The sequence below is a fragment of the Strongylocentrotus purpuratus genome, unplaced genomic scaffold (genome assembly GCF_000002235.5).
Source record: "Strongylocentrotus purpuratus isolate Spur 01 unplaced genomic scaffold, Spur_5.0 spur5_scaffold_11, whole genome shotgun sequence".
Taxonomy (NCBI): Eukaryota; Metazoa; Echinodermata; class Echinoidea; order Camarodonta; family Strongylocentrotidae; genus Strongylocentrotus; species Strongylocentrotus purpuratus.
Genome location: NW_022145596.1, coordinates 26,411,852 through 26,439,766, shown reverse-complemented (window position 1 = coordinate 26,439,766; position 27,915 = coordinate 26,411,852). Strand labels below are relative to the sequence as shown.

Below are 27,915 nucleotides of genomic sequence, written 5' to 3'. Positions count from 1 at the left end.
TTTGCAGAAAGGAGATGTACGCCATCTAGTGACAATGGTATTATAGTGGCGATATGGCTGAATGAGCTTGAGGGAGATTCCCGGTCGGTCCCATGGAAATGCTACGTTGACGTCAATGAACAGAATTGAACAAGTCAGAGAATTCGAGAACTGACGTATTTTGGACGGCTTGTATATCTTGTTTTCCGCCATCATTTGACGAGTACATTGGACTGTTTATTTCAGATAAAATTAATGTGAGTACCGTAGTCTAGCTAGTCTTCTAATTCTAACTTTTCTAGGTCTAAATCTAGACCCTAGAGCAACGAAAAAAATACACGGTGGCGACGGGCGATTCGCCCCCTAAACCTCTGAAATCGCCACGGTAAAAATCAAGACGAGGGCGAAAAAAAATCAATATATCTTGAAAAATCGCCCCCGCCATAAATTGATATTCCCTATGAATTAATAAACCAATTTATTGATGTGTCTGAGTGAAATCTCCGTTCCAACTACCAACTCCAAAACTAGAAACTTCCATCAACATTTTAAAAGTTTTGTGAGTTGCAGCGGATCGGCGGTCGTACCTACTGTAGCTAGATCTACAGCGGTATCCGCCTGCCTGCGCCTAAGCTCCCGGCGGCCGGACAGGCCACCGGCCCCGATGTAGTTTCGTGCACAGCATGAATGCATACGCAGTTCGCACACGTTCACAATACACAGAAACTTACTAGCTCAGCTCCAGCGCGCGCCCGCACGCTCCTTGTATGAAGCAAATAAGTATTTGCGAGTGACGAGAGCTCAACTGCTAGCGACCAAATTGGTACGTAATATGTTTATTTAGTCTTTTTTCTGGCCCTAATTTTTATCATTGACAATGCAATCCCATTAAAAAAAATGTTATTCCGTCTAAAATTGTGTTATTTATAAGTTAAAACCATTAAATGCGAGTATATTTTTACTGTTGTCCCACATACTGATATATTTGTAATAACGAAACGTGCAAAATCAATGCCGGATTTTTTCCTGTAAAATCGGTATAAAGCAAGTTTCGTACACAGAAATTGAATTTTGTTATAAGAAAACCGTAAATAAATATATAAAGGATGTTCCTACTCCTCAGAATCTTTCTTACAACTGTTTAATTAAATTAAATTATTTATATACGATCGATGCCAGGCCAATTGTCATGAGTGATGTCTGATGATGACATCAATTTCTGTCTACGAAATGAAACTAGCTTTGGCTTGGCCTTGAATTAGAGTCTATAAAAAAAAAATAAGGCCATGATTTTGCATGTTTCGGCATAACAAATAGACCCTACATCGGTATGTGGGACAACAGTAAAAATATTTACTCACATTTAATGGTTATGAATGGTCTAAATAACACAATTTTAAAGGGAGTTGGTCTACATTTTTTTTTAATGGGATTGCATTGTCCATGATAACAATTAAATTTGGGACAGAAAAAAAGACTAAATAACATATTACCTACCAATTTGGTTGCTAGTAGTATGATGGCTAAAGAAAAACACAACTTATTGTTACAGCTTACAATATGGCTTTAAGGAAGTAGCCCCTTGGTTTTTTTTAGGCAATGGGGAAAAGTAGCCCCCATAAAAAAATTAATTCCTAGCCCGCGTGTCAGTGATAATATTTTCTTAGGATATGAAAAACGAACTCTCCTTTTGACAAGTTTTAGTTACATGTATATGTAAATCATAAAGCCACACGTTTAACACAAAGTGAATAAATCATGGGTATCTGAATGTCTGCAATACTCTACATGACATGTACGCTACAATTGTATCTATATTTGCCTTTGCTTGGAATTTAATTAGGTAAAACCGCGTTTAAAAAAAATAAAACCTTTAAAAAAAAAAAGCCCCCCTGAGCTCCAAAATAGCCACCGCAAAATAATTAAGGGGGGCTATTTTTTTAAGGGAAAATCTGAAAAGAGCCCTCGTAAAAAAAAAAGTAATTTTTTGGTTGCCCTAGAGGTCTATTTCTTGATTTTTGGTCAAACTCACTCCAGCAAAGCATAGATAGACCTCTAGAGAGTCAATGCCTAGACCGACTACTTCAGTCTCTCTTGTCGTCGGTTGTTCCACTGAGACTAAGTCTGGCTCCACTAGACCTCCGATTATAGAGACTGAAGTATGGCCTATCGGGACTGTACGGGACTGTACGGAACAAATGGTTCGGTTCGACCGGACCGCGATGACTGAGATATGCAACAAGATTTTCACTCTTTTAAATCTTTACATCCTCATAACTGCTGCAACTATAGACTAGGTCTAGTATAATAAAAATTTAAAATAACATCTAGATATATAGATCTATAGCTTATTTGATTTACGATAGCTTGCTCATTTAGATTCTAAATTAATGATTAATCCGAGAAAGTCTCGTCGTCAACATTATCCGTCTTGGTTTTAGTTGATGAATATTCATTTTTTCTTTTCGAACGTCCAATAGCTACCGTAGCTACGTAAGAGTCAGCCCGGCTTGACCAACGAACTCCCTCGAAACGAGTGCTCTGATCAGGCGCGTAGCCAGGGGGGGGGGGTTGGGGGCAGTCGCCCCCCCCCAAAACGCCGAAACGCCAAAAAAAAAAAAAAAAGAGAAAGAGAAGAAAAAAAGTAAGAGGACGTAGGAAGAAAAAGGGAAAGGAGTCGATAATTTAATGAAACGTCAAAGCTTCCGCGCTTCGAAAGAGGGGGACTGAATACAGATAAGGATTAAGGGTCAGGAAAAGTACAACGAATCGTCTTCTTTGTCTTCTTTTAATGAAACTTCAAAGTTTCCGCGCTTTGCGCGGGAGGGAAGGAAATTACTGAATTCAGATAAGGATTAAGAGTCAAGAACGGTACATCGAATCGTCTTCTTACTCTAATAAATTAATGAAACGTCAAAACTTCCGCGCTTTGCGCGTGAGGGGGACTGAATACATATAGGAATTAAGGGTCGAGAAAGGTACAACGAATCGTCTTCTTTGTCTAATAATACGTCAAAGTTTCCGCGCTATGCGCAGGAGGGGCCCACTGAATTCAGACAAGGATTATGAGTCGAGAAAGGTACAACGAATCGTCTTCGGGAAACTCCCCCCTCCCTGCACCCACCCCCCTAGCTAGGGAGCGCGCTATGCGTGCTCTTTAAGTGATTCGCACGCTTTGCGTGCTCACTACCGCCCCCCTAAAATGAAATCCTGGTTACGCGCTTGGCTCTGATTGGCCATTTGGCTATATATATGTTTTGGTAGGTTGACCCGGAAATATTTTGGCCGCCGGGTCATATAGCCCTATGTTCGAGTGCATGAACGTACTGTTTCACAGTTCTGAGGTACAAATTGGATAATTCATATAAGTAAGTCCGTAAATTATACATTTAATATTAAGTTATCAAATTTTGATAACTGCAATTAGAACAAATGACATACCGACCTAATTTACATCTGATTTAGAAATCAGAAAATTAGATCTAAATAAAGAAAATCGGGGAGAAAATGTTTTGAACAAAAAGATGTACATTGTTGGCTCTAGCTACCCCCACGGTACGAGATCTCTGGGTTACCATCTGTATTGGGGAATGTCAACAAATGTCGGTTTTATTAAAGAAATGACCCAAATCAGATGGTTATTTCTGTCTAGTCAATGCCATGCTAATGCGTATTGACCTCTAGCACTGCACTAAATAATGTAGCCTAGGCTAGGGCTAGGCAGCATTTCCACACATGAATACCGATAGGTCTAGTCATTACACTTACAATACACAAATGCACACAATTATGCTGATGTGGCTGATCCGCAAGTTTGATGGTAGACTTACAATTTGAATTTTTAAATTATTCTTTCTAACATCGGTAAGTTGAAAAAGTTGTATTTTAGATCTAGATTCTACTGCTAGTCCTAGATCTATTTAGACTCTAGGTGTCATCAATTGTCACTTGACTTAGATCTAGATCTACCGATTTTTAGTGAAATCAGTTGAGTTTTGTACAGTGGTGTTTGAAATGTTGAGAATCAATATATAAGACAATAGCACAGCTTTTATTACACAGCCAGGATAGTAATGCAGCTATGTGTGGTCAAACTGCAGATCTGTATAAATCTAGTAAGCAATTGCAAACACTGTAGGTGAATTCACATTTGTGCAGTTTTTATAAGGAAAAAAAACAGGAGATCTCAAACACATGTCTGTTTAAAATGACATTTTGAAGTTGTTTTTGTTCAAATTTCGGCGCTAGAGGAGGTGCGATAGCTCAGGTGGTAGAGCAGTGGTCTCGTAATCTGTTGACCCGGGTTCGAAACCAAGTCGATGCGCTAGGGCCCTTTGGTATAATGCATTAATCCTCATTACCAGGTCCCTCAGAGAGGACCTAAAGCCGTTGGCCGTCTGGTTGCTTACTTACAAGCATTTATGCTTTCTTAGCAGTCAGGTAAAATAACCACCATCACATATCACATATATCAGTTCAGAAGTCTATCCAAAATGACCCGTAAGTCCGGCGTGGAGATACCCTACTAAAACATACCCAAAATGAAGTAAATATTCATCAAATTTCCAAATAAAGGTCTTGATTTAAAATTCCATATGTTTGTTACCTGTTTCGTGTCAATTTTCCTATCTTTTTTGAGCATTTTTCCTAAAAACGAGACTTATAATATGCTCTTTCTCACGGGATTCACGGCAAACTGATTTGTGCTTGTGAACTTAATTGTCACAAATATTAGTAACAATGTTGTTTTTAAAACTAAAGATGACAGACGTAATCCGGACATTGGCAGCTAGTTTGGTTCTAGTTTCCGAGTGGTGAGTTGACACGCCGTGTATAATTGAGCTGGGAGTCATTTTTACTCAGTGCCATACCGGTTCTCTTCTGAGTTTCGGTCATGGGTGAGCGTCAGGAGGGGCATAAATCGACACTTCAAAAGAAGGAAAAAAAAATGACTGTGTACATGTCTACGAGAGATCGAACATGTGTAGTTGTCAAAAGTACAAGTACACGGATCATCTGTATACACATCACAACCTTAAGCTGCCTCAGATCACGCTTGTCGATTCATTTGCCCTGCCTTTTAGTTCCTGACCAAGGGGAAAAAAATACACCATAGAGTGCCGATACTCGTTTGAACATTGTTTGGTTGCCAAATTGTAGAATCAAGTTTTTAGAGGATGTGTTTGTTATTTTCATATATACATGCTGATATATCTTGTCAACTTTTTGAAAATTATTTCTTACAGTATATCCATAGAATAACAAAGTGATAATAATCAGGGAATTGCTTTGTCTTTTCTTCACAGTGACTAGAATAAAACCTGGCATCTACCCCGCCTTGGGATCTAGCAAGGTACATCTCAGCACACCTTAGCCCTTTGTGGCTCCCCTATCTACGTACATTGCTGTAGGACATGTGGAACAGAATCTGGCTCTATGTCTACTTCACCTGGTTCCATCCGATGTTGAAGTGGGTGTTGAGACGGGCCACTGGCAAGTGTGAATTGCTTCGCATCTGTTGCAACAGCTACACTAAGACGGGGCACAAAACCAAGGATATTGGTAAGTTGGCTTGTGCTCACTGACATCCCAGTCTTACAGACAAGACCGATAATAGACATTACCTTGAATGGCCAACAATGGGTTGCTTTAAAGGCAGCTAAGAGTTTGATGGTGAGACAGAGGTATTTGCTCGGTTGTATTTGTACAGTTATTTTTAGAGTTAAAAGCTTTAATAAAACCCTGGTCCCTGTGCATTCTAAGAAGAACTAGCGGACTGAAAAGGAACGGCATAATCTCACCTGCCAACTTAACTGTCACTTTTATAATGAATTCATGTTTTTTGTCAATTTTGCTAAACTTGCTTTAATAATTCTTAGAAATCAGTCATACTTTTAACTACATTTATATTTCAACTGTTACACAGACATGTACAGTGTAGGCCTAAGTTACGTTATTACACTATTGTTGTTGCATGTTGTTCAATATAATATCAGAACATTACTTGAGTAGTGATTTAAACAAATACAAATGCTCAGCAGAAAGCTGTGTTAAAATGACCCTGATTTTGTAACTTAATTTGAGCTGTTTTAATTTAAATTCCTTGTAGAAAATGCCTTGAAAACATCAAAACTGAGGACTTTTCAGAGGATGGTCGTTGACGATGACCTGAACATCTCAGAAGCCATCAAGTATACAATGTCCATCAAGGACATCAGTCCTAAGATCTACCCAGAGTGAGTACAAAGTTAGAGAGAGAGAGAGGGAGGGAGGGAGGGAGGGAGGGAGGGCCATCCATCAAGGCCATCAAGTATACTATGTCCATCAAGGACATCAGTCCTAAGATCTACCCAGAGTGAGTACAAAGTTAGAGAGAGAGGGAGGGAGGGAGGGAGGGAGGGAGGGAGGGAGGGAGGGAGGGAGGGAGGGAGGGAGGGAGGGCCATCAAGGCCATCAAGTATACTATGTCCATCAAGGACATCAGTCCTAAGATCTACCCAGAGTGAGTACAAAGTTACAGAGGGAGGGAGAAGGGAAGGAGGGAGGGAGGAGGGAGGGAGGGAGAGGGGAGGAGATGTGCGGGGGGGGGGGGGGGGGGGGGGGGGAGGGATGGCAAACATTTTGTGCTGTCGCGTATACTATGTTAGTCAAAACGTCAGTCCTCAGATCTTCCCAGAGTGAATACTCAGAGTGGCAGGCAGTATAATGTCTGCTTTTTTGTGTGTGAACGGAGATAATGGCACATATTTTACTAATTCAGCTAAACCTGACACCTTGTCTAAAATAGCCTTTTGACAAGGCCTCGTGACTCCGGCTATTTCCGGCTGAGATAAGTCTAGCCCAGCGTTAAGGAGAGATCTAGAAACGGTGGGTGAACGCTCAATCGAGTGGCGTTTGGATTCTGGCTTTTGTTCGCTGATTGGACGCTTCCACTTCGGTAGAGAACTCCAGTCGTAATTAAAGTTTAACATAAAAATCCAAAACAGATTATTAAAGGCCTCCTGGCTGACGCCACGCGCTCTCGTTCATTTGGGTTTCGCGATTAGTCTCCTTTTAGTCGCTCGGCGTCAAATATAAATATCATTGTCAGACACGAGGCCTTGTCTAAAGGCTAGGTCTAAACTAGCTTTCGACAAAAGAAAATTAGACCCCAAGCCCCCTCCCACCAAAAAAAAATCAATAAAAGTTTCAAAGCGCATGTACAGGTAGTAACTGAATGCAAGATCCCCCAATCCCCCCCCCCCCCGCAAAAGAAATAATTCTCATATAATGGCTCCCGAGGGGATCCCCCCCCCCCCCCCCCCCCCCCATGTCCCCCCCCCCCCCCCCCCCCCCCATACAAAAAAATTCAATGGCATCAAAAAGGAAAAAAAAAGAAATTTTTGAAACTGGGAAGTCTGACTCATTCGCATTTAGTAGAAATGCAAACGAGACCTATGTTTAATTGCTTTTGTTAAAATCGACCTATACAATAGAACTTAGACTGGAGACCCAGTGCCAGTTGTTTAAGTCAGACCAAGAGCCGGTTAAAGCTGAAGTTTACAGTAGCATTTGTGCCATAAAAGTAGAGAGGTAGAGAGAGACAGATAGGCACATGCTCCAGGCCTCCAGCAACAAATGCAATGGTCAATTTCGTACACTAAATGCCCACCCTAATCTCGGATCAAATGCTATACGGTACTTAACCCTCTATACAGATAAACTAAAGACAAGAACAATTGATTTGTTGCCAGAGAGAAAGAGAAATAGATAAAAAGAGAGAAGGGGATGGGGTCTTCTTCTTCTTCCATTTGAGTACATCCCTCTTTACAGAGTATTGTTGTACGTGTACCATACTGGGGTGTTCATCAGGGTTCAAGAGAGAGCAGACATCTGTTGGTGTTTATCAACATGAATGTATTTTAACATATTTGTGGCTTACACCCAGTAAATATGATCGATTGATCTATCTGTATTAAAAAACAAGTCAGAAAAAATCTTGGAACCAGTGGAACTTGAACCTGCATCTACTGCTTGCCGGGCAGCGACTCTACCACCAGGCCGTCACTGGTCCATGGCACAGTCACGATGAACTAGAAACAATTACCCAAGCTCTCCTGATTCATTCTGACTTATTAATATTCATTAGTCCACCATAGGACAATAACTTTTATAAATGTAAAGTTTTCAGGAAGAAATTTCAATTATTTAAACATATTTGTGGCTTACAAAAAAAAAAACATGAACGTAGTGTTTCAAAAGTATAAAGGTGGGGAGGGGGGGATGATAGGGGACAGGACCTGTATAAATAATTATTGAATGATGACCATAGCATGTCAATGAACTATCGTGTTTATCAAGTTTGTTGGCCCAGAGAGAGAACTACCCATATTGAGTACAGAATGGAATAATCAAGGCTCCTTTCATGCTCTTCTCATCTCAGATTCTCATCAACTCTGAAGGCATCATTGAGACAGATCAGTGGATACAGTTCTCTAGTGAGAGATATTGAGGCTCTAAAGAAAGAGAAGTACTCCTCTGCCAACCAGAGCCATGAAAAGTCCCTGCAAAAGGTAAGGGGATGCATGTCCACCCCAATGAAAATGCTTCTTTTTTTTTTTTTGACAAAGGTGGAAATTAAGATCAGTGAAAGTTTAAGGAAAATCTGATTGATTAAAGGTAAAGACCAGTATTGGAAATGCCCCAATTTAAAAAAAATTAAATGGAAGCTCTTATTACCAATCATGTGAAAGAATATGTTTTGACTAATACATGATGATAAAATTTTTGCCGGGAAACCGCCTACTCATTGATATATTTGGTAAATTAGTTTATCTATTGGTATGTGAGAGATAAACGCACGTGCCGCGCATGTGTGCGTAGTCCCATATACATTTCTTATCATTTTGATGATTCCAGAACCTTGCAGTACACACCAATACTTATATGCTAGATGATCAACCTTTTCTGATCGATTCCATAACGTTTCTTTCACAATACAATCACATGACCATAACTGGTTTTTATCTTTAAACAAAATTAGCATCTGAATGGTTCCCCTCGTAAGCATCTCTCCATCAAGATTTTACAAGGTGAAATGACATTGCAACAAACGTTGAGTGCTGGCAGCTAGGGTCCCTGGACCATCTACTGAGCTATGACATGCTGTATGACACATTCACAGAGAGGGACTGATCAGAGGCAAACGTCATGGCTCTTACTGTTAGTACACATACAGATGCTTGCAAACAGAAGTGTGCTGACTCCAAATGAGGATGATTGGTTAAATCAAACTTCATTGAATATTGTAGCCCTTGCCAACACAAATTCATATACTATGTCATTTGATTTTTTGTAGTTGTGGGATCTGATGATGCCAAACACCAAATTGGATCAACGCATCACAAAGCAATGGGGAGAACTCGGTTTCCAAGGCGATGACCCAGCAACAGACTTCAGAGGGATGGGTAAGTATTATTCAGCATGTAAGATATTTTAGTTTAAAGAGACCAGTCACTGAGAAATGTTTTTATCGGTATATGTTTGGTTCTATGGTGATATGATTAAATATCAACTTGAAATAGTACTTATATGAAGAGATATTGGGAGTTTGAATATTTCACTTTAAATAATGGTAAACAAACTTCAGATGTAACGGATACTCATGGTTATGTCCTCTCTGTGATTACATATCTTTTTTTCTTTTGTTTACCCTTCAAAGCCAAGATAATTGAAGAGTTTGACTAGAATTCATGTGTATACCCTTCTCCCTGGCACACATCACTGTCATAAATTTGAGGTTAACAGGTCATTAGTGTCAATGTCATCTAATGTTTAGGGTATGATGCCTAAGTGGAATTTTCCTATTCATGCTTCTTTCTCTCCCTTATCATATTAAAGGAATCCTTGGACTGGACAACTTAGTGTAAGTGTCACAAAATGTTCTCTTTATTTTCAATTTTTCACTTACATCTCTACTTCAGGAATATTTCGTGGTACAAATACTTTAAATGTACCTCTTACGTTTGTTTAAACAATTGACTGCCATGTTTGTTGAGCTAGAAGAAGCATATAGCATGTGAGCAATCTTCCTTAAGAGGAAGGAAGGAGGAAACATTGAGTCATGTGGTTTCCTCGATGATTAGATTACAACTTGTGTACAGATTGGTCACTGATTAGACATTGTTTGCTATATAGAGGGCGCAAGTAGCTATAAGTAGTGCAGTGGGGCTCTATTAAAGAGATGGTTTATTGATTTCAAACTTGACTGAATTTGGTATCATTGCAATCGAAAAATTACACTGAGTAAAATCATTACATTTGTGTAACTTGTACATTCGAGCGAAATTTATAAAAGTGGATTGAACTTGACGAAAAATCAACCCACTCAACGCCCCCAAAACATCGTAAGTCAGCTGATTTTTGAAGTGACGTCACAATATGAACAGCGGGCCGCTCAGCTGAAATGATTGACGACGGTGCGAGATGCAGTTTGCGTGCGATACACATGTATTGCATTGACTCTTGAGTACCGTACCCAAAATCCTTCATCAAAATCCCCTGGAAATATGGATATGGACGAAAACATACTCGAGTATACTCCAGAAGGCTCCTCCATGGCATGGTTTTGGTTCTTAATCTGACGTTAGTCTAGATAAATGGTATATAACTTCCAAAAAGCGAGTGAATATATCGTCGATGTAGCGTTCAAGTTTCCCATAGCTGGTAGCTGTGCGTGCGTAGGCCTACTCTGTGCATGTACTATGTGTGCAATACACTGACCTCTATGCGTGCATGACATCTAGCGCAGCTTGCTAGCCAGCCTAGCCCGTAGCCCGGCGCTCGAGCTAGCCGTGAATCGCGAACCGGACTGATCTGTTTCTCTCACTTTATCAGGTCCTATACGACTTAATTGATCAAAAATGTAAATTAATCAGCCTAATCACACATTTTTGTAATAAATATCTGGACAATTCTATGTAAATTTATCGCCTATTTTACTCCAAAAGAGTCGTTAGGTCAGCTTGCAAAATGTCCTTTGCCTTCCCAGATCAGACACATACACGCTGAAGTGCCCTCAGAATGTGATTATTTTCCCGATTTTTATGCTCAAATGTGACGGAAAAATATATAAAAATCAAACAAAGTTCATTTGTAGAAAGTATCATTTATTCAGTGTATCTCATTCAAAGTGCCAAAAAAAAAGAAATATCACCACTGGCGGTAAATATACAAACAACGTTAACCCATATCTGAAAATTGCAATGGGTATCCAACATTGTCCCGAATGTGTGATGTAGGTTGTTCATATTGTGACGTCATCGTTTCGCATGTAAAATAACGCCGTCAATTCACTTAGTGAGTGGGTTCAGGAAAGGGTAACACAATTGCATTTAATTTATTCCTCACAACAGTGAGGGCTTCAAAAGTACTTTGCTCATTTCGTTAATGTTCTCAGCAATCTGTAGAGGTGTAATTTGCCCATTTTCCACATTTCAATGAACCATCTCTTTAAGGTATCCATGCTTGGGGGGGAAGTTGTCATCCTGCAAGCTTGTTGAAAAAACTCCTGAAATCACTATCATGAACTGTATGCTTTCAAATCCTGTGATACATTTTTTGTATCTTTTATTTATTCATGCTTAATGATGTCATTAAAAACGATTACATTGACAGCTCTCAAATATATTTACTGGTATCCTGTCTCTCTCATACTCATACTGATACCCATTTGCTTCAAATTGTCCAACTTGTAAGAGTTGTAAAAAGTGTAAGATAATTCCAAACATGTATTTGATTGTATCCTTGCATGTGCAGGTTTTTTGCTGAGAACTACAATGGAGAAGCAAGACAAACAATGATTCACTCACAGCATCCTACGCTATGGTAAGATTACAACACTCAACAGTATTACTACATTTTGTATTCTCGCCTCTCCCTCAAAACAATTATAAAAGATGAGATGATGAAATGCACATTACTGCATTCCTTTATGTGGGGCTCTGTCAAACATGTATGTGTTAGTTTTACTTGCACATAATTACAGTTGATTATGCCTGTAAGTAATAATAATAATATTTAATTTTTATATAGCTCTTAATACAAATGTCTCTAAGCGCTTTACAAATGTACTATTACCCCGGTCATTGGATTCAGTGCTTGCCCGCACACACTGTGTGCACAATCTCCACTCCCTGTTTGACTAACAATGACGGCCACATCCTACCAGTTACTCATTTGACACCTGGGTTGAGAGTAGCAAGTGCAGGTTAATATCTTGCCAAAGGATATTAGTGCCGTATCGGGATTCAAACCCTCGACCTTCGCATCTCCAGTCAAGCGCCTTAAACCACTCGACCACGACACTCCCATGATAATGAATTTGTATTTCTATCTCTGTATGATCAGGTACTCGTATGCTATAGTCGGTATCAACTTGACCAGTCTGGTGTACGATCTACTCAAAGATGGACTGCTCAGGGAACATTTCTACTATACCATTACAGGAGAACCAGCTATATACCATTTTCATAGGATATATTGTAAGTATCATTCACCTCATATCATATATGTGGCTAAACATTAAGGGGGGTGGGAGTGATGTAGGACTAAATTTTGCTGAATGGACCACACAGGGATTATTTCTACTATAAGATCACAGGAGAATCCGTGGGATGTATTTTAAGCAACCTTCTCCATTTCTGATATTCAAAGAGGGGTGTTGCTCCTAGAAAATCATAAAGGAAATGTTTATATTGGACCAAATTTATATAAAGTTGACTGATAATACAAACACGTCCATAGATTTTTAAGATTTACTGTTAGAGCATGGGGACACTTTGTATCTTGAACAAATTGTTCAAGGGAAAAAATGTCCTCAGATTTTTTATTTCCAGACAAGGCTCAAAATATACATTGATTGAAGAAAGGTGTCACATCGTCATACCCCTCACTTCAAGGAGATGTTCATCTTCAGTATATGGTGGTTAATCTGAATGATTAGAATTGCATGATTAATTATGATCAGTTCTAGACAGTTGTTTTCGAAACACAAACGATTTGTACTATTGATAATCAGGATCTAAGCGTTCATATTGACACTTTCCTTTCAGATTTATATATTTTGTCAATTCAGAAGCAAAATGACACTTGTAATGAATTACTGTTTATCCAAATGACAAGATAATATTAGGATGTGGTTTATTAAAAGTGTTGATATTGACTCAATTGTTTTCTCTATTATATACAGGTCAAGTGTTCACTGAATTTGATCGCTTCTGGTTTGCTGAGAAACCTAAGAGCGTGATGGAGTTTGGAAGTGTACGCGACAAATTTGAGAAGAAGGTCGTTGGTTTGCTGATGAAGAATGATAATGCCATTCTTCATAACAATTACACAGGCATGTCATGATGCCAGGCTGGCAATAACAAGTATGGAGATAAGTGATAAGATATGCTTAGGAAATTGAGCAGACTGAGCTCATAAGCAATGATAAGCAATGACGGACATGCCACTCATAGTGGCATAGGTAGTGACAGATATATCTCTTGATTTTTACTGCATACATGTATATGTGCACAGAGGCATGTGACTATATGCTTTCAATTTTTTTATGACACATCATGTAGTGGTATTCATTTTAATCATGATATTCTGGGTGTAATTTTGTAATTGATTGTTACACCCCCCCCCCCCATGATGCATTCATTTCTCAATGTATTCACATGCTTGAATTATCATTCTAGTTGTGATTTTGCGTGTTCCATTGTAAAATGAGACCGTAAGAATACATACACGTAGCCAAATGCTGGTTTATAATTTCTTGTCCAATAAAATCATTTTAGAGTTTCATCAGATTGCTACATGCCTGTAACCGCAGGGTATCAAAAACTTCAAGTATTGTCCTGTTTGATTTTAAAATGTAGTGGGCTCATTTGTTCCACCTACAAATGTGATAGGGCCTTAGGACTAGAGTATGCTATTCTATTAGCATGACCTTTGAGTTAATTTTTCAAAAATATTCTTTTAAAATAAGTGGCAATACCTGCTGTTACACATTGTTTAAGCTCCTGCAAGGCTTCAATTAGCTTCTACTTACTGCTGTGACTGAGTCCTGAGCAATCACCATGGTACGACATCCCAATCTAACCAATGCTTTTCTTATTCAACAGTCTGAGTCAGGCTGACACAACTTTTTTCTTGTCTTTGTAATAATTGTATACCGGGTTCATGTATTTTCTTTGAAATTGAACCCTGTCTCTTGATGAGCAGAGGGCTGGTTGGAGAGCGGTATGCAATTAGTCATACATCATGCATGAATATGACTAGTGCAATAGTCATTAAAAGAGTAATGAACATCAATGACCGTGATTACATGTTACATATACTATACAGAGCATTGAAAAGCAATAAGGGGCAACACAAATATTAACATTTTATAGGAATAAGGATTATCATCAGAGTGACTCTGTCAATGCTGTGACTTATATTTCATCCTTTTATGTGGTGACCAATTGTGTATCAAGAATGCATCTTTCTTGACTTGCATTTAGAACATTTAGTTTTGCCTATATGAGCAAGTTCTCTATGGACCAAATATGAATTCATTGGAGTAAAATAAAAGTGAAGGATGTATGTAATCATGTTAATGAAACTTATTTCAGCATTTGTATACATGTAGTTGTACATGTTGCCAGAATTCATTATTTTATGCATTTGTTGAGGAAAAGTTTGACTGTCTCAAAAGTACTTCATGTGTTTTGTCAAGTGGAAAGAGTGTGTGTAAAGTTAGATGTATGTCATACAACTCAACTGTTCATGTCAATCAAAGAGAAAGATTAAACATATCTAGAGTATTCATTTCAAACACAAAATCACTAACAGATTTATCCATTTTATTACCAGCAGCAAATTCAGTACTGGCTTTCAAAAGAGTTTGATGTGCATGTAGTTTTAGCGCTTGTTGACAGTGCTTGAGATTTGTGAAGTTTTATACACCAGAGCCCATTTCTCTGTCTCGTAGAAAATATGCAGACTGTTTATCCATTGACTACTGAATTATCGTATTCCACATATGTTTAATACAGAAACTACCCACTTCCATAGGCAGTGGGTTAACTAAATAGGCTGCTATTCATAAAGACCTACAAACTGAAGTTCACGTTAAGACCCAGGCGTCCCACTGATTTATGGAGCGCCAAACTCTGTATCCTAGAAAATTACTGTCTATAATCAAATGAATAAACAATTGTGCAATTATGAAACCAATGTTCATTTTTGGTTTTCTAGCTTCTTCATACTTTTGAAGATTATTTAGCGGGTGAATTACATGTACATACCAACATCTCAACCCTTCCTGTGTATAGTACATTTATATTGATTACCTACACTGACAAGGGTTTTTTTTCCCAAAAAAAATGTGTCCAGATAGGCCTTGGTTATTTTGCACTCCTTCTCTTCTTTAAAGATATTAGGGTACTTCTCTGTCGACTGATACTTCTTCTCCTCCAAAATGATCCTATAAATACATGTACAGGAGTTTGGGAGGTTCTAATAGGTTCATTTTGTATATCATAATTCAATTTATATGTAGCTGACCGTTCCTGTTCATAGTGCTCAGTATGCTCCAATAAAAGGACAAGAAAAAAGTTCTTGTTGAGAACTCTTTCAAATATTGCTTACATTCCTCTTTCGACTCTTTGAGCATCTTTCAGTACCTATTGCATACCTTCAGTGAAATGACTCAATGGACTTTCTAACATTCTAGCTGTACATAAAACAGTTTTACGTAGTTGTATGAATGTAGCTTTCCATTAAAAAAAATTCAGTCTACATGTACAAAATGATTACGGTAGCTTTTTACCATGAAGCATTGGCCTTGATAATCTGTTAGCATATGCCACAAGGCTTGAAATTACCCAATTCACATATAGTAATAATTTTGACTTACTTTCAAGAGGCATCATGCAGGTTACCGATTCATCATTATACATTGCGGTTAACAGGAAGAAATGTCATACAGGCAAAAAATGTTTCAATATACCGATTCCAGCCTAAGCAAGTCTTTTGTCATGATGTTTACCATCATTACAGATGCAAGAACTTGTTTCTCAGCATACTATATAACAAGGAAATCTGTTTAAATGTTATGGATGAATATTATGTTCATGCTGGTATCATTAATTGCCATATTTTTACTAACTATATTGAATTGAAATGAATCGGTTTATTAAAAGCAACAGGCTGATATTGTCTGTTTTTACAAAGTAATCAGATATTTACATTATAATACAAAAATCAAAATATGTAAGTAATATATCAATGGTAACATCTCACAGCAATGTTATGTAACATTTTGAAATGTATCAAAGATGTGGACAAGTAGTTCATCAAAATAATTTAGGCAGTGCCATTAAGTATTTAATAATAAATCTCATTGAGCATGCTCAGGAATATTATATAGAATTTCGAAGATTGCATTTGTTGCTGTATAAAAATGAATAAATGGCATTTATTTTGTGAAAAAAGGGGGATGCACTCTATTTCTATTATTATATTGTGTTTACCTTTTAATACGGACATTCTCCTTGAATCAAGCTTTGTCATTTTAGAAACTTTCATAATTACAGAATTGCATATTTTGATGTCAGAAGTAGGAAAAGTTTAAAGTTACTATGTAAATGGTGGCATTTCCTTGTTTGTAAAAACATACAAGCTTGGAAAAAATTGTTCTCAACACATTTTTAACTTTATCCCAACAATACGCAATATTCTTTCAGCTATCTGTTATTTTCTGGGAACCTTACAATTGTACTCTTATGCATATGTACAAGTGAAGCTTGAACATCTACAAAGTTGACTTTCTATTTTCTAAGTTTATTTCTATCTTGAATACATATATTGAAATCATGAATCATCTGTTGTACATTTTCTTTTCAAGAAAGATGTTGTTTCAATATACTCTAGAACCTTGTCAATAAAACTATCAATTTGATATTGAAGTGATGTTTGATGTTGTGTCATTTAGAGTGTATGAAGGCACCTTTATTTAATGCCAATTATGAGTTTTCTGTTTTGATGCAGTATGGAAATTGTTTAGGCCAGTAAAATGATAACAAACTTACAACTTCACAATCATCACTGCCACCAGCACCATCATTGGCCATCATGTCTTAATTTACAAGTGTTTTCAGTTTAAACAATAGAATATCTCCGAAGCTTTTTTTGTGCTAACTCGAGTTTCCCTCAAAAATTGACCATGAAGAAATGAATCTGGAATTCATGTCCTGAATGTAGGAGCTTGTATATCTCCTATGCCCATTGTCTCAACCTTGGATCTAAAAAAAATCTTAGATTTATTCTCATTTGGCTATGAAACACATTCCTTTGTGATCAGATTATAAAAACAAAACAAGAAAATCAAATTCCTCCAATCTTTACCTTTTTAATCACTAACATCATAAAGCCATAGTGAAACTTGAGAGTACAGATCTTTTGTCAAGGGAGTAGTGGTTCCCTGCTAAGACATTGCAATATTTTATTCCCCCCCCCCCCCCCATTAAAAAAAAAAATTGAAGCAAAATAATAAACAGACCCATTTCAGCTTGTAACACGCAGAACCATTCAATATATGCAACGCATGGAATACATTAAGTCTTTGTGTAATAATACAAACAAAATACAGGCAACTTTATTTGACATCGCATACAAATAATGCACATATACTGTATTGAATGTTTTTTCTATAAAGCAAATGAAAAGAAGAAAAAAGATGGTTTATAACATGTGTTCCTTGATTATTAAAAGTGTGCTCTTGCTAGGATACTTTATGAAATTTAGTCTGAACACTAATCTAATCAAAGTCATTGGGAGTTGAGCAAATAGCTGCACATGTACACAGACAACAAGTTTTCGCAAAGATCAGTTAGCATTGCCAAAAACCCTTACTAGAAAGGTGACTGAACTTTCTAAAGATGTCTCGTAATTTTCCTTAACATTAAGTAAAAGTAATGTAACTGGAACAAAGTAATTACATTTTACAATTCCTTTACACATTAAAAATTCAGAGTTTAGACCCAATGGCCCGAATTCACAAAGGAGGTTTGTCGACAAACCTAGGGTTTATGTGCGTCATATGATGCATTTCGACGCGTTATTACAGACCAAGGTTTGTAAAAATGCATCAAAACGCACATAAACCTAGGTTTGTCAACAAACCTCCTTTGTGAATTCGGGCCTACATCTTATAATAAATAATGTATGTGGACATGTCTTACTCAATTCAACTGGTATATAATGTCAAATCATGTACAAAAAACATAAAAGTAAAGATTTAGATGTAAACAGACCATAACATATGCAACTAGTTCTGATTCATGGATGCTTCTTTTGTACATGTAGAAGATATGCCTTTGCAGATTGAAATGCCAGTACCAATATTATATACTGCAGAAGCAGGCACAGAATTCAAATTAATTAAAAGCAATGGACCTGTATATTCAGTAATGTGAGCTTTTACTGTGAATTGGTAAATATGTGGGGGGGGGGGGGGGAAGTAGTTGCAAGCAAAAAAAACTGACTTGAAAAAGTAAACATACGTGTAGTGTAAATTGAAATTAACTTGACATAAATTTAAAGCTAAATTCAGACTTGGTTAACATCAATAGTGAAACTCTTATCGATTGGTATATGAAAACCCATTACCCCATGTTCAATATCCTGAAAATATCTTTTGTTAATGCTTTTAAAATATATAACTATCTCAACTGCATCTGACAAATTTAAATACACCCTTAAATCACGTTATTCAACAATGCGTACAAAGTGACATGCTTGATTTTCACTCATTCCCTACTGTAAAATACTCTGCCTCTGTCACATAATGACTGAACCTCATTCATCCATCATTCCTGTTGTGAAATCCATCAGATAAGCATGACACATTTAAGAAGAAACAAGGAAAATGAGAAATTGGCTACTGTTATTTGGAACCTTCTTTTATATCTTACTACCGGTACTGACAAATATAGGTTACCAAACTGATTTTGTTGTTGTTGAAATTTGTAAGCTTTTTACACTAAGCTCCATTCCTTATCCATGTTACTTTCAGGACCATATTTACAACTGTACAAAAAGAGATGACAGATGATGGGACTAGATATCCTGATGTAAACATAACGACCAAGAAGCGTTGAGAAATAGGACATTGTGATCATCAGCGTCCATACCTGTAGTATAAAAAAATGTGAAGAGAAAAGAAAGGAATGTGACAACTGTGGTTAGGAAGTTCTCTCTCGCTTATTCCTATTTCTACATCAACAATAACAATAACAATAACAAATTTCTATATCAACAGAGTAACAATAAGTGGCAATTTTTACGAAGGCAAATAACGAAGATTTTCACCCATTCCCTACTGTAAAACATAAATGGGTACTTTTTAATCCACTATTCCTAAGAAGTACAATGTCTTCACTTTTGTTTTATTGTTTTAATAAAATGGACTAACAGGATTAATTCATAATAACTACAAGCTGAAATTCATGTTGAGTAAACCGATTTTGATAAATAAAGGTATGACAAACTCTCAAAAAGATTCTCCTGTTATTGACCGAAAGTAAATATAATGTATTTTCATCATCATACTGAAGATAGGCTTGCTTGTCTACTGTTTTTCCCCAAAATTCCAACGTATACTTATATAATGGCATGAATAAATATTTTGATTTAACTCTTATTATGCCACAGAGCTAATCCTCATTGTTCCAAGCCCCAAATCCCCCCCCCCCCCCGTGTCAGGTTGTTTTGGAGATAATCTGATTAACACGATGGTTCTATGAATAGCGTGTGCAAAACACACAGCACAGTCCATTATGCATGAACAATAACTGCTATTACGAATGCGCCCTTTATTTATTTATTTTAAATGGTTTATTCATCAAAAAACATTCGCGGCCCGAGAGCCGAATTGCAGTTTCTTTTACAAGGTATGCATCAGTGACAAAGTAAAATTACACGTAAAACATTATGCATGGTAGCATTATGGTAGTAAAATTGGAATTCTTTTGTACAAATGATATATAATTATGCTTCAACGACCTTGGCAAATTGCTTGGTACATATACAGAAATTCGAATTATATTACCATATTTGCAATAAAATGATATATTAAACTTATACAATACATGAATAGCAATACATTTTTGATATTCAAAAGAATTAAATGTTTTGGTTGGAAAATGCATAGCCAGATGGGTAAGGTATAGTTATGGTGTTTTCTTCAATAACAGGGAAAACAACAGAAACCAAATCCAGGAATTATAAAGTCAAATAAATGCTCCAATGATTTAAACAGATTATACAAATTATACATTGTAGGTAAAATGCAGAACATTTTATATTTGGGCCAATTTAGTAAAAGGTACATGTAGAATATTGCATAAAAATATGATAAGATAAGTTTCGCATACAAACATGGGTAAAAGGTTGCCATTGTAATATTCGATATAATGTGTATCATCTTGGGAATCGTTAAAAAGTCAAACAGGATTTTATACAATTAAATCTGATTTAGTTAAAAAAAAGTAAAATTCTATTATTCAAAAATGGATTTACATGTCATCCTTTTATTTAGGAAGTTATATCAGAGAAATAGAGAGAGAGATAGAGAAAGAGAGAAAGAAGGAGAGAGAGAAAGAAGGAGAGTGAGAAAAGGGAGAGAGAGGGTGAGGGTGGGAGAGAGATAGGGAGAGAAAGAGAGATAGAGAGAGAGGAGAGGAGAGAGAGAGAGAGAGGAGAGAGAGAGAGAGAGGAGAGAGAGAGAAAGAGAGGGAGGGGAGACAAAGAGTGAGAGTAACAAGACAGACAAGACAAGGGCATATATGCCCTTGCATATATGGCAGTAAATCAATGGTTAGCTTGCATGTACAAAGCACTAAAACGGTAGCGTGCATGCAGCCTCATGGCATGCTATGAGTTAAAGGAAGTAGCAACACTGTATTAACTTACTTTTGAAATTCCCACTCTCTGTTGTCTAACGGACACACTTGTCTGGTCTTCAACCATCTTGATATGCAGTGAAAATGGAAGGCATGCTGGAAAGAAGAAAAATAGCAGAATCATCTATAAGGCATATTAGTTAGGGGTGTTGGGGCAATATAGGGGCAGTTTGGTGCAGATTCTTCTAAAAGAATCCAATTTGGCCCAGATGTTGACCATCAGATCATACACCATTTTGGTTAAATCTAAAATGGCCGCTAGATGAGCTGGAAGTCAATTATATTTTCAAACAAAAGGTGCTAGAATAATGAGATTTTCTTGAAGTATAACGTTTTAATACAAGTATAGAGAATCTGATTCTGATGTTATTTCATTAATTTGATGTCAAGAAGGGTGCCCCTGTGGTCGCCATTTTGGTCAAATCCAAAATGGCCGCCAAATGAGCTGGAAGTCAACTTGAACATGGCCTGGCAGACGAAATAAATAAATACAGGTTGTTCTGTTGAGAAAAAAGATTCAACCAAGTGTATTCATGAGATACAACCATATCCAAAGTGTACCCGTAGATTATGTATATTTAGTACAGACAACAAAAAAATGATTTGAATTCTTTAAATATCTAAGTAAACTCACAAGGAAATATATTGCTTATTAGGTACATCTAAAGTTGAAAATATAAGAAGACACAAATGTATATTTGAAGCGTGTCCCTGCTGTTTTTACCCTGTGGTACCTACACCAAACCCCAAAGAATATAATTGACAGTTTGGGTTTGTCCTTACTATCAATACTATCAAGAGTCCAAGAGGCTACTTACGTTACACACACCCCATGCTACTGTACATTCTTCTGAAGTTGCTGATGCTTGGTTGGCTTGACATTCTATACCTGGAAGAAAACATGTTAAAAAACCCAAACCGTAATTAATGGGAAGCAAGATCATATGGGATATGAAAAGAAGTATGTAATCCCTTTGAAATTACTCCTCTAGTTATCACGTATCCATGATATTTGTACTGTAATACAAAAGAAGTCTCCATATTCTCTGATATTGAAAATGAACAATGATTAATAAATCATTTATTATTTCAAGTTAACAATTTTCCTCAAAACTCTTAGGGGTGATTTTCTTTCTAATTATGCATTGTAGTAAAAAACCTTAAAGATTACAAGACATTTCAGTGGAACGTGTTTCCTTGTTGAGAAAGAGGGGCTCAAAACGTTATCGTCTCCATAAGTTAAAGACCCTATTCTGATGAAAATACAACTTTATACCCTTTATAGTTAACAGTGTACACAATAAGGCTGCGACGGGTAGTCGAATGCTCGAGTACCCGCACGGTTGACAACTACTCGGGTACGATTTCTTGTACCCGAATATTCGGCCGCAAAACAAAAAAAATTTAAAAAAAAAAAAAAAAAAAAAAAAAAAAAAAAATGTCCAGGCCGACGCTTACCCGTGCCAGGGAGAGCGGCGTCCGCTGGCATGGTACCGTCGGTAAAAATGTTTCCCAACTCAAGCACTGTCAAACTCACCTTTCAGAAACTGGGACCAAATGTCCAGATTTCTGTTTGGACTTGGAGGAAAATGGATTATTCTGCCATCTTTGGTTTTTAAAACAGCATTGTTTACTGTTATTATTCTTATTAAATCGGCGACTTCAACTGCAACTCAAAGTAAAGTTGCATACGTTTTCAGTGAGGGACCTGAGAAACTGCCGAGTGGTATGGTAGTGGCAAAAAAAGAAAAAAAATCCAAAAATAAAAAAAATCAATTTTTTTTTTAAAAAATTCAAAAAAATTCAAAAAAATTCAAAAAAATTATAAAAAAACATGGCGTCCGAATATTCGAGTATTCGCCTGTGAGCCTGGGAGTGTACTCGGGTACCTCATTACACTGTTGTGCACAGCCCTAGTACACAAGCAGCAAAGTAAGAAGAAAATGGGAAATGAGAAACATCCTGATAAAGGCTACAGCCTTGACTTCTCAAATCTCTGCAGGTTACTGCAATGTGTTTGTGTGCCTTGTTTAGCGAGTCGTCACTCTCCATATTAATGCTCTCTGCGGTAGTACTGAAGAGAGAAAGACTAATTCAGAAAATTAAAATGTACGTACATGCATGTACAAGCAGACTATGCAGTATAATAATCTTTGATTGTATTCATACAACTCATTAATTTATCATAATCTGTTACTTTTGAACACTTAAATAAATATTATCTTTGATATAATAAGATGAAATTAGGAAATCAACAACATATCAAATAAACTGATGGGTGTATACTTACACAAGTCCATAATATGATTTCTGCAGATTGCACAGTTATCTACAACTATGTCCCAGGCCCATAATGCTACAGCATTCCACTGAAAAGAGAGAGGGAAAACAAATCATAGCACTAATTAAAAAATTTCACGGGCAGTGCACAATTATGATCATGGATTTTGTAAGCTTACATGTACAGTACATATACGGTTTGTCCATCAAGCTTGTTCAGAAGCCTATCCAAAATTTGACCCGTAACTCCAGTGTGGAGATACCCCACTAAAACATACCAAAATTGAAGTAAATATTTATCAAAGGTTTAAATAAAGATCATGAGTTAAAATTTGTTATGTTTATTACCTGTTTCGTGTCAATTTTCTTGTTATTTTTTGAGTTTTTTTTGGAAAAACATTGATATTAGTAGGGTAGCGCGCCCAGTATTCGGTCAGACAGCCGTTTCAACAGCTGTAACAATTAACAAAAATAATTCATGAGCCACGAAACTTGCACAAATCTGGCAGCTGAACAACTATACTTAACTCTCAAAATTAAATCAGATATAGGGCCCCGCAAAGATCTCCAACTTAGCTTGAAATTGGTCAGTGTCGCACAACTTTCTGCACTTCCGCGTTCTGTTAGCACATGCGCTAACATGCGTAGCGGATAGCGCATGTGCTAACAGAACAGTCTATTGCGAAACAACGATGTGTGCTGTCGCAATGAGTGTGTGAAGAGGAGCTCTTCCGTGTTCGCTCCATCGCAGCGAATTTGCAAATGACGCACTTGCCGATGTGCAAGTGGTATTTATACGACACCCTTGCCATGCGGTAGCGCTCATCCAGAATTGCGCTACAACACATTGACATTCAGTGCTTTGTCGCGCAATTGTGTGAAAATAGTGCGCAAACACACTTCGCTCCTTGGCAACAGAGATACCACGCACAAATCGCGTGACCGAATTCTATTCTGCGCTACCGAATTCTGGGCAGAAAAATGCTCCGTCTTCTTTCAGAAATATTTTGCTTATCATCATTCTTTATTTTAAATTTAAGTCACTATAAAATCCTGTTAGAGGAATAATTTCTTTTCTTTTGATGGGTAGATTGCCAAATGAAAGAGGTAAGAATTCAAAATATTAGCGATTTCCCCTTAAGTGATCGAATACCGGGCGCTCTACCCTAGATCTAGAGATCTAGTCTAGATCTAGATCTATACACTTTTTCACAGGTTCCATGGCAAACCGCTGCACAATACAAGTGCATACCGGTGTTGGGTTGCGGGCGGGCGCACGTCTGTGTGAAGTTATCTACCGTAATGTCTCAGATCCTCGTCGGAGTTACGGGTCAAATTTTGGATAGGCTTCTGAACAAGTGCCCTTATTTGTCCACGTTTACGAGGATATCCTCATTTATGTGGAAGATCGATCCTCATTCTGATTCTTGAACCATTCCTGCAGCGGAACAACCGTCACTATCAGAAACTGAAGCTTTCGGTCTTAGTGTTAACCAAGACCATGCAATGAATTATTCACCAACCATTTTTCACTTTCACACAAGTCACACAGCCATTCACTCAGCAATGCCGCGCCGCACCGGTGGACAGTGCATTGGTGTGCATGATGTGGACTTATTTTACTATGTGTAGGCCAGTGCAACAAACTTTACAAAGTCAAACTGCAATGCAAAAAAAAAGGTTCTGTAGAAAATAAGACTGCCTTCTTTAACACTTTAAAAATCGGATTATATTCGAGTCTTATCACATGGTTATACAATAATATGATACTTGTAAAGGAGTAACATACCTTCTTCACTTCAAATCGTTTCTTCTCGCTTTTAGCACTGCTCGAAGATGAGCTGGTTGATGGAGGGTCGACGTCCATTGCTGTTGCCATTATTCATCAAATGATCGCTAGTTGAATATCGGTGCAATCGGTATCGGGCGTGTTAAAAAATGTTAACACTGTTCTAAAAATAGATTTTAGACTGTCAGTATAAATATGCCGCATGCCAAGTTAGTAGAGCATTTTGTTCGTAATTCCTCTCTTTAGAATTATATCTTAACCATTAAAAGTCATGCTTACTATTCTTTTGTCGCCGATAGAGATATGATTTGTCCTCTTTTCATAATATTTTTAATGATATAAGTATATTAATGCCAAATTAAGTAAAATAAAATAAAAATAGAAATAATGATAATACTAACAATAACAATAATAAAGATAGAATACATGGTTAATTTTATATATAGCACTCATCACTGCACACATAGTGGGGCTCCAATATGAAACATACTTGCATGCAGGCAAATTGTTTGATCATATTATATCATGTATGCAGTTTGGCTATAATTAACTATAATTCTAACCATGTCTGAAGAAAAAAAAACACAATCATGCATGTCCATTAATGATTTGTAAACATTTCATACACTTTCTCCTCTTGTTTTCATTGTAATAATGATATAACATCATGTAGCATACTGAATATATATTCTTGCTTTGAACTATGCATAATAATGCATTTGAGTCAATGGATTAATTCATGGGCAGTTTAAACAAGTTTTGAATTGCCGTGAATGGCTATATTGCAACAGATTACCTATATAGCCTCCAACTGTGAATTGTAACAGAAATGTAGATAATTCAGTATGCTACATGATGTTACTCAATATATATCGTTTCTCTTTCTCTCTCTCTTTCTTTAAATATATTATATTCATATAGATGGACATAGTGAATGAACAAATGAGTCATTAAGTAGACATGGTCATTAGCCGCAGGACATTTTTGTGTCCTGTCAGTAACGATTGAACAATAGAATAACTGCCCTCTATGTACATTCGCAGGCAAACTTTAAGGCTCCCAATAAACAATAGGTTTAATCATTGGTTTAATTAATTAGTTATTTTGTTTTTGAATTTAGGTTTAGTGTATGTCCTGTTAAAGATAATATGTTCTTTTTGCATGCAGCCAACATCAAATTCTGTAGAAGTTTGCAGGAATTATGAATATGTCAACAATGTCCCAACTGTGGAATTTAAACATTAGCAGTGTCCTATAAGTGTTCAGATTACGCACTGAAGGAAACCTGTCGGATAAAATGAGCTGCAATTAACAGTTACATGAGCATTTGTCTACATCAACAACCCACTACTTGTAATGACCTAAATTAAAATGATTGAATCTTTGTGCTGCACAAAATGTACGACCATTCGGTAAAAGGGTCTGAAAATCAGACTATTACTTAGGCAATTGCAATCAATTAAGCCGATTCGACAGCTAATGGTCGTTATTTTCCCACTAAAAGCCATTAATTTCGAGCCCTTTGTTTTGCTGGAAGTTCTAAATTGTTATCGTCTTTCAAATGTCGTTCGAATTTAATCTTTTCACCATGGCCTGACAATGGGAAATATGTAACATTTAGTGTTATATATAGATGTCCTGTTGATACAACATATAGAGTTATATATATATATATATATATATATATACACACATGAATATATGATATATAAATATTTCATATTAGCTATATATGAATTAATAGGAAAAAATATCACAATATCTCAACAAATTTAATTAATGATTATCATTTATTTCTGACAAGCATCACCATTTTGATAATTTACATTTACAAATTACATTCCTTTTTTTTCATCACAGATATAAAATCTTTGAATATCAATATGAATTCATTATACAAGAGACATTATTGATAAATCATTGATGAACAATTACAATCATTTTGAATAAATGCTGTACTCAGACAATAATAAACACATACACAGTACAATGACCAATCAACACATACCGTACTAAATAATTCCAGCTTTCATTTTACCACGATACATTCTGTGGTACATGTACAAAAATAGACAATTTTTATTATGCCAGCAAACTGGATATTCACTTTAATTTTACTTTCAGAAAACATCTAACAATGATCTTGGTAAACTAGTGGAATGCCTAAAACCTGTCTGACATAGCAATGCATCATTCATATGCTGTAAAGGAGGCCGCTACCTCTGTAATGCAAATCTTTTTACATGTATATATGAAATTCAATCTTGTATCTGGTTGAATTATACAATTCGACAAGATGAAAGAACAGTTTACATTATAGAAAATGGAAAAGTATTAAACCAAACTTGTGTTTCTTTAATAGAGTCATCAACTATCCTAAAGAAGTACGCAAGAAATATATGCATCATGAATAAAAAACAATTATATGAATAATTGAATATAATATAATTATAGACAAGAAATTTCCCTGAGATTAACAAATTATATCAAGCACAACACCAAATAGTAAGCAAATAACTACCGTTGGTGAAGGTGATGGGACAAACTATCACTTCCGAGGCGATCTGGATGTAGCTATCTTCCGAAGCGAAGCTGAGGAAAGATAGCGTATACATTCTGATCGACGAGGAAGTGATAGTTTGCCATCGCCTGAAACCAAAAGGTGATTAGTTGCTTTATATTCCACATCTAAAAACAATATATCTACAACAAGAAAAGGACGTGTATGCATCTACATGAAAGACACCAGGCCCAAATTCACACCAAAAAGGTTAAAAGTTTAACCCAACCCTTTGTGTTTGCTTTAATTGCGCTCATTGGTAATGCGCGCTTAATTACGCCTATTTTAGTGCGCTTTTGGATAATCTTCAGTGTAAGTGCGTTGCCCTTTGT

General features: G+C 36.7%; 2 protein-coding genes across 2 annotated transcripts; one reads left to right on the top strand and one right to left on the bottom strand.

Moving 5' to 3' along the window:
- The first annotated feature begins 68 nt into the window (after positions 1–68).
- Positions 69–16,958, top strand: LOC591584 (ELMO domain-containing protein 2). The gene is made up of 9 exons (XM_030981024.1): positions 69–236; positions 5,286–5,541; positions 6,089–6,215; positions 8,402–8,531; positions 9,317–9,425; positions 9,859–9,883; positions 11,776–11,844; positions 12,367–12,500; positions 13,208–16,958. The coding sequence occupies exons 2-9, from the start codon at positions 5,394–5,396 to the stop codon at positions 13,366–13,368; spliced, it is 903 nt and encodes a 300-aa protein (XP_030836884.1). The 5' UTR covers positions 69–236; positions 5,286–5,393; the 3' UTR covers positions 13,369–16,958.
- Positions 16,959–17,613: 655 nt separating this feature from the next.
- On the bottom strand, positions 17,614–25,155 carry LOC115918507 (RING-box protein 1). Its single transcript, XM_030981025.1, has 5 exons — positions 25,024–25,155; positions 23,245–23,323; positions 21,773–21,843; positions 20,965–21,050; positions 17,614–19,184 (listed from the first exon to the last, which is right to left on the bottom strand). The coding sequence occupies exons 1-5, from the start codon at positions 25,111–25,113 to the stop codon at positions 19,172–19,174; spliced, it is 339 nt and encodes a 112-aa protein (XP_030836885.1). The 5' UTR covers positions 25,114–25,155; the 3' UTR covers positions 17,614–19,171.
- Positions 25,156–27,915: the final 2,760 nt, after the last annotated feature.

What these genes read in the sequence shown, in the direction of transcription:
- LOC591584 (XM_030981024.1), top strand. Translation starts at nt 5,394, where the DNA reads ATGTGGAACAGAATCTGGCTCTATGTCTACTTCACCTGGTTCCATCCG. An exon ending in GCACAAAACCAAGGATATTG is followed by an intron (nt 5,542 to 6,088) that starts GTAAGTTGGCTT and finishes AATTCCTTGTAG; the next exon opens with AAAATGCCTTGAAAACATCA. An exon ending in TCACAGCATCCTACGCTATG is followed by an intron (nt 11,845 to 12,366) that starts GTAAGATTACAA and finishes CTGTATGATCAG; the next exon opens with GTACTCGTATGCTATAGTCG.
- LOC115918507 (XM_030981025.1), bottom strand. Translation starts at nt 25,113, where the DNA reads ATGGCAACAGCAATGGACGTCGACCCTCCATCAACCAGCTCATCTTCG. An exon ending in AAATCATATTATGGACTTGT is followed by an intron (nt 21,844 to 23,244) that starts GTAAGTATACAC and finishes GTTTTCTTCCAG; the next exon opens with GTATAGAATGTCAAGCCAAC. An exon ending in TAGCATGGGGTGTGTGTAAC is followed by an intron (nt 21,051 to 21,772) that starts GTAAGTAGCCTC and finishes TCTTCTTTCCAG; the next exon opens with CATGCCTTCCATTTTCACTG.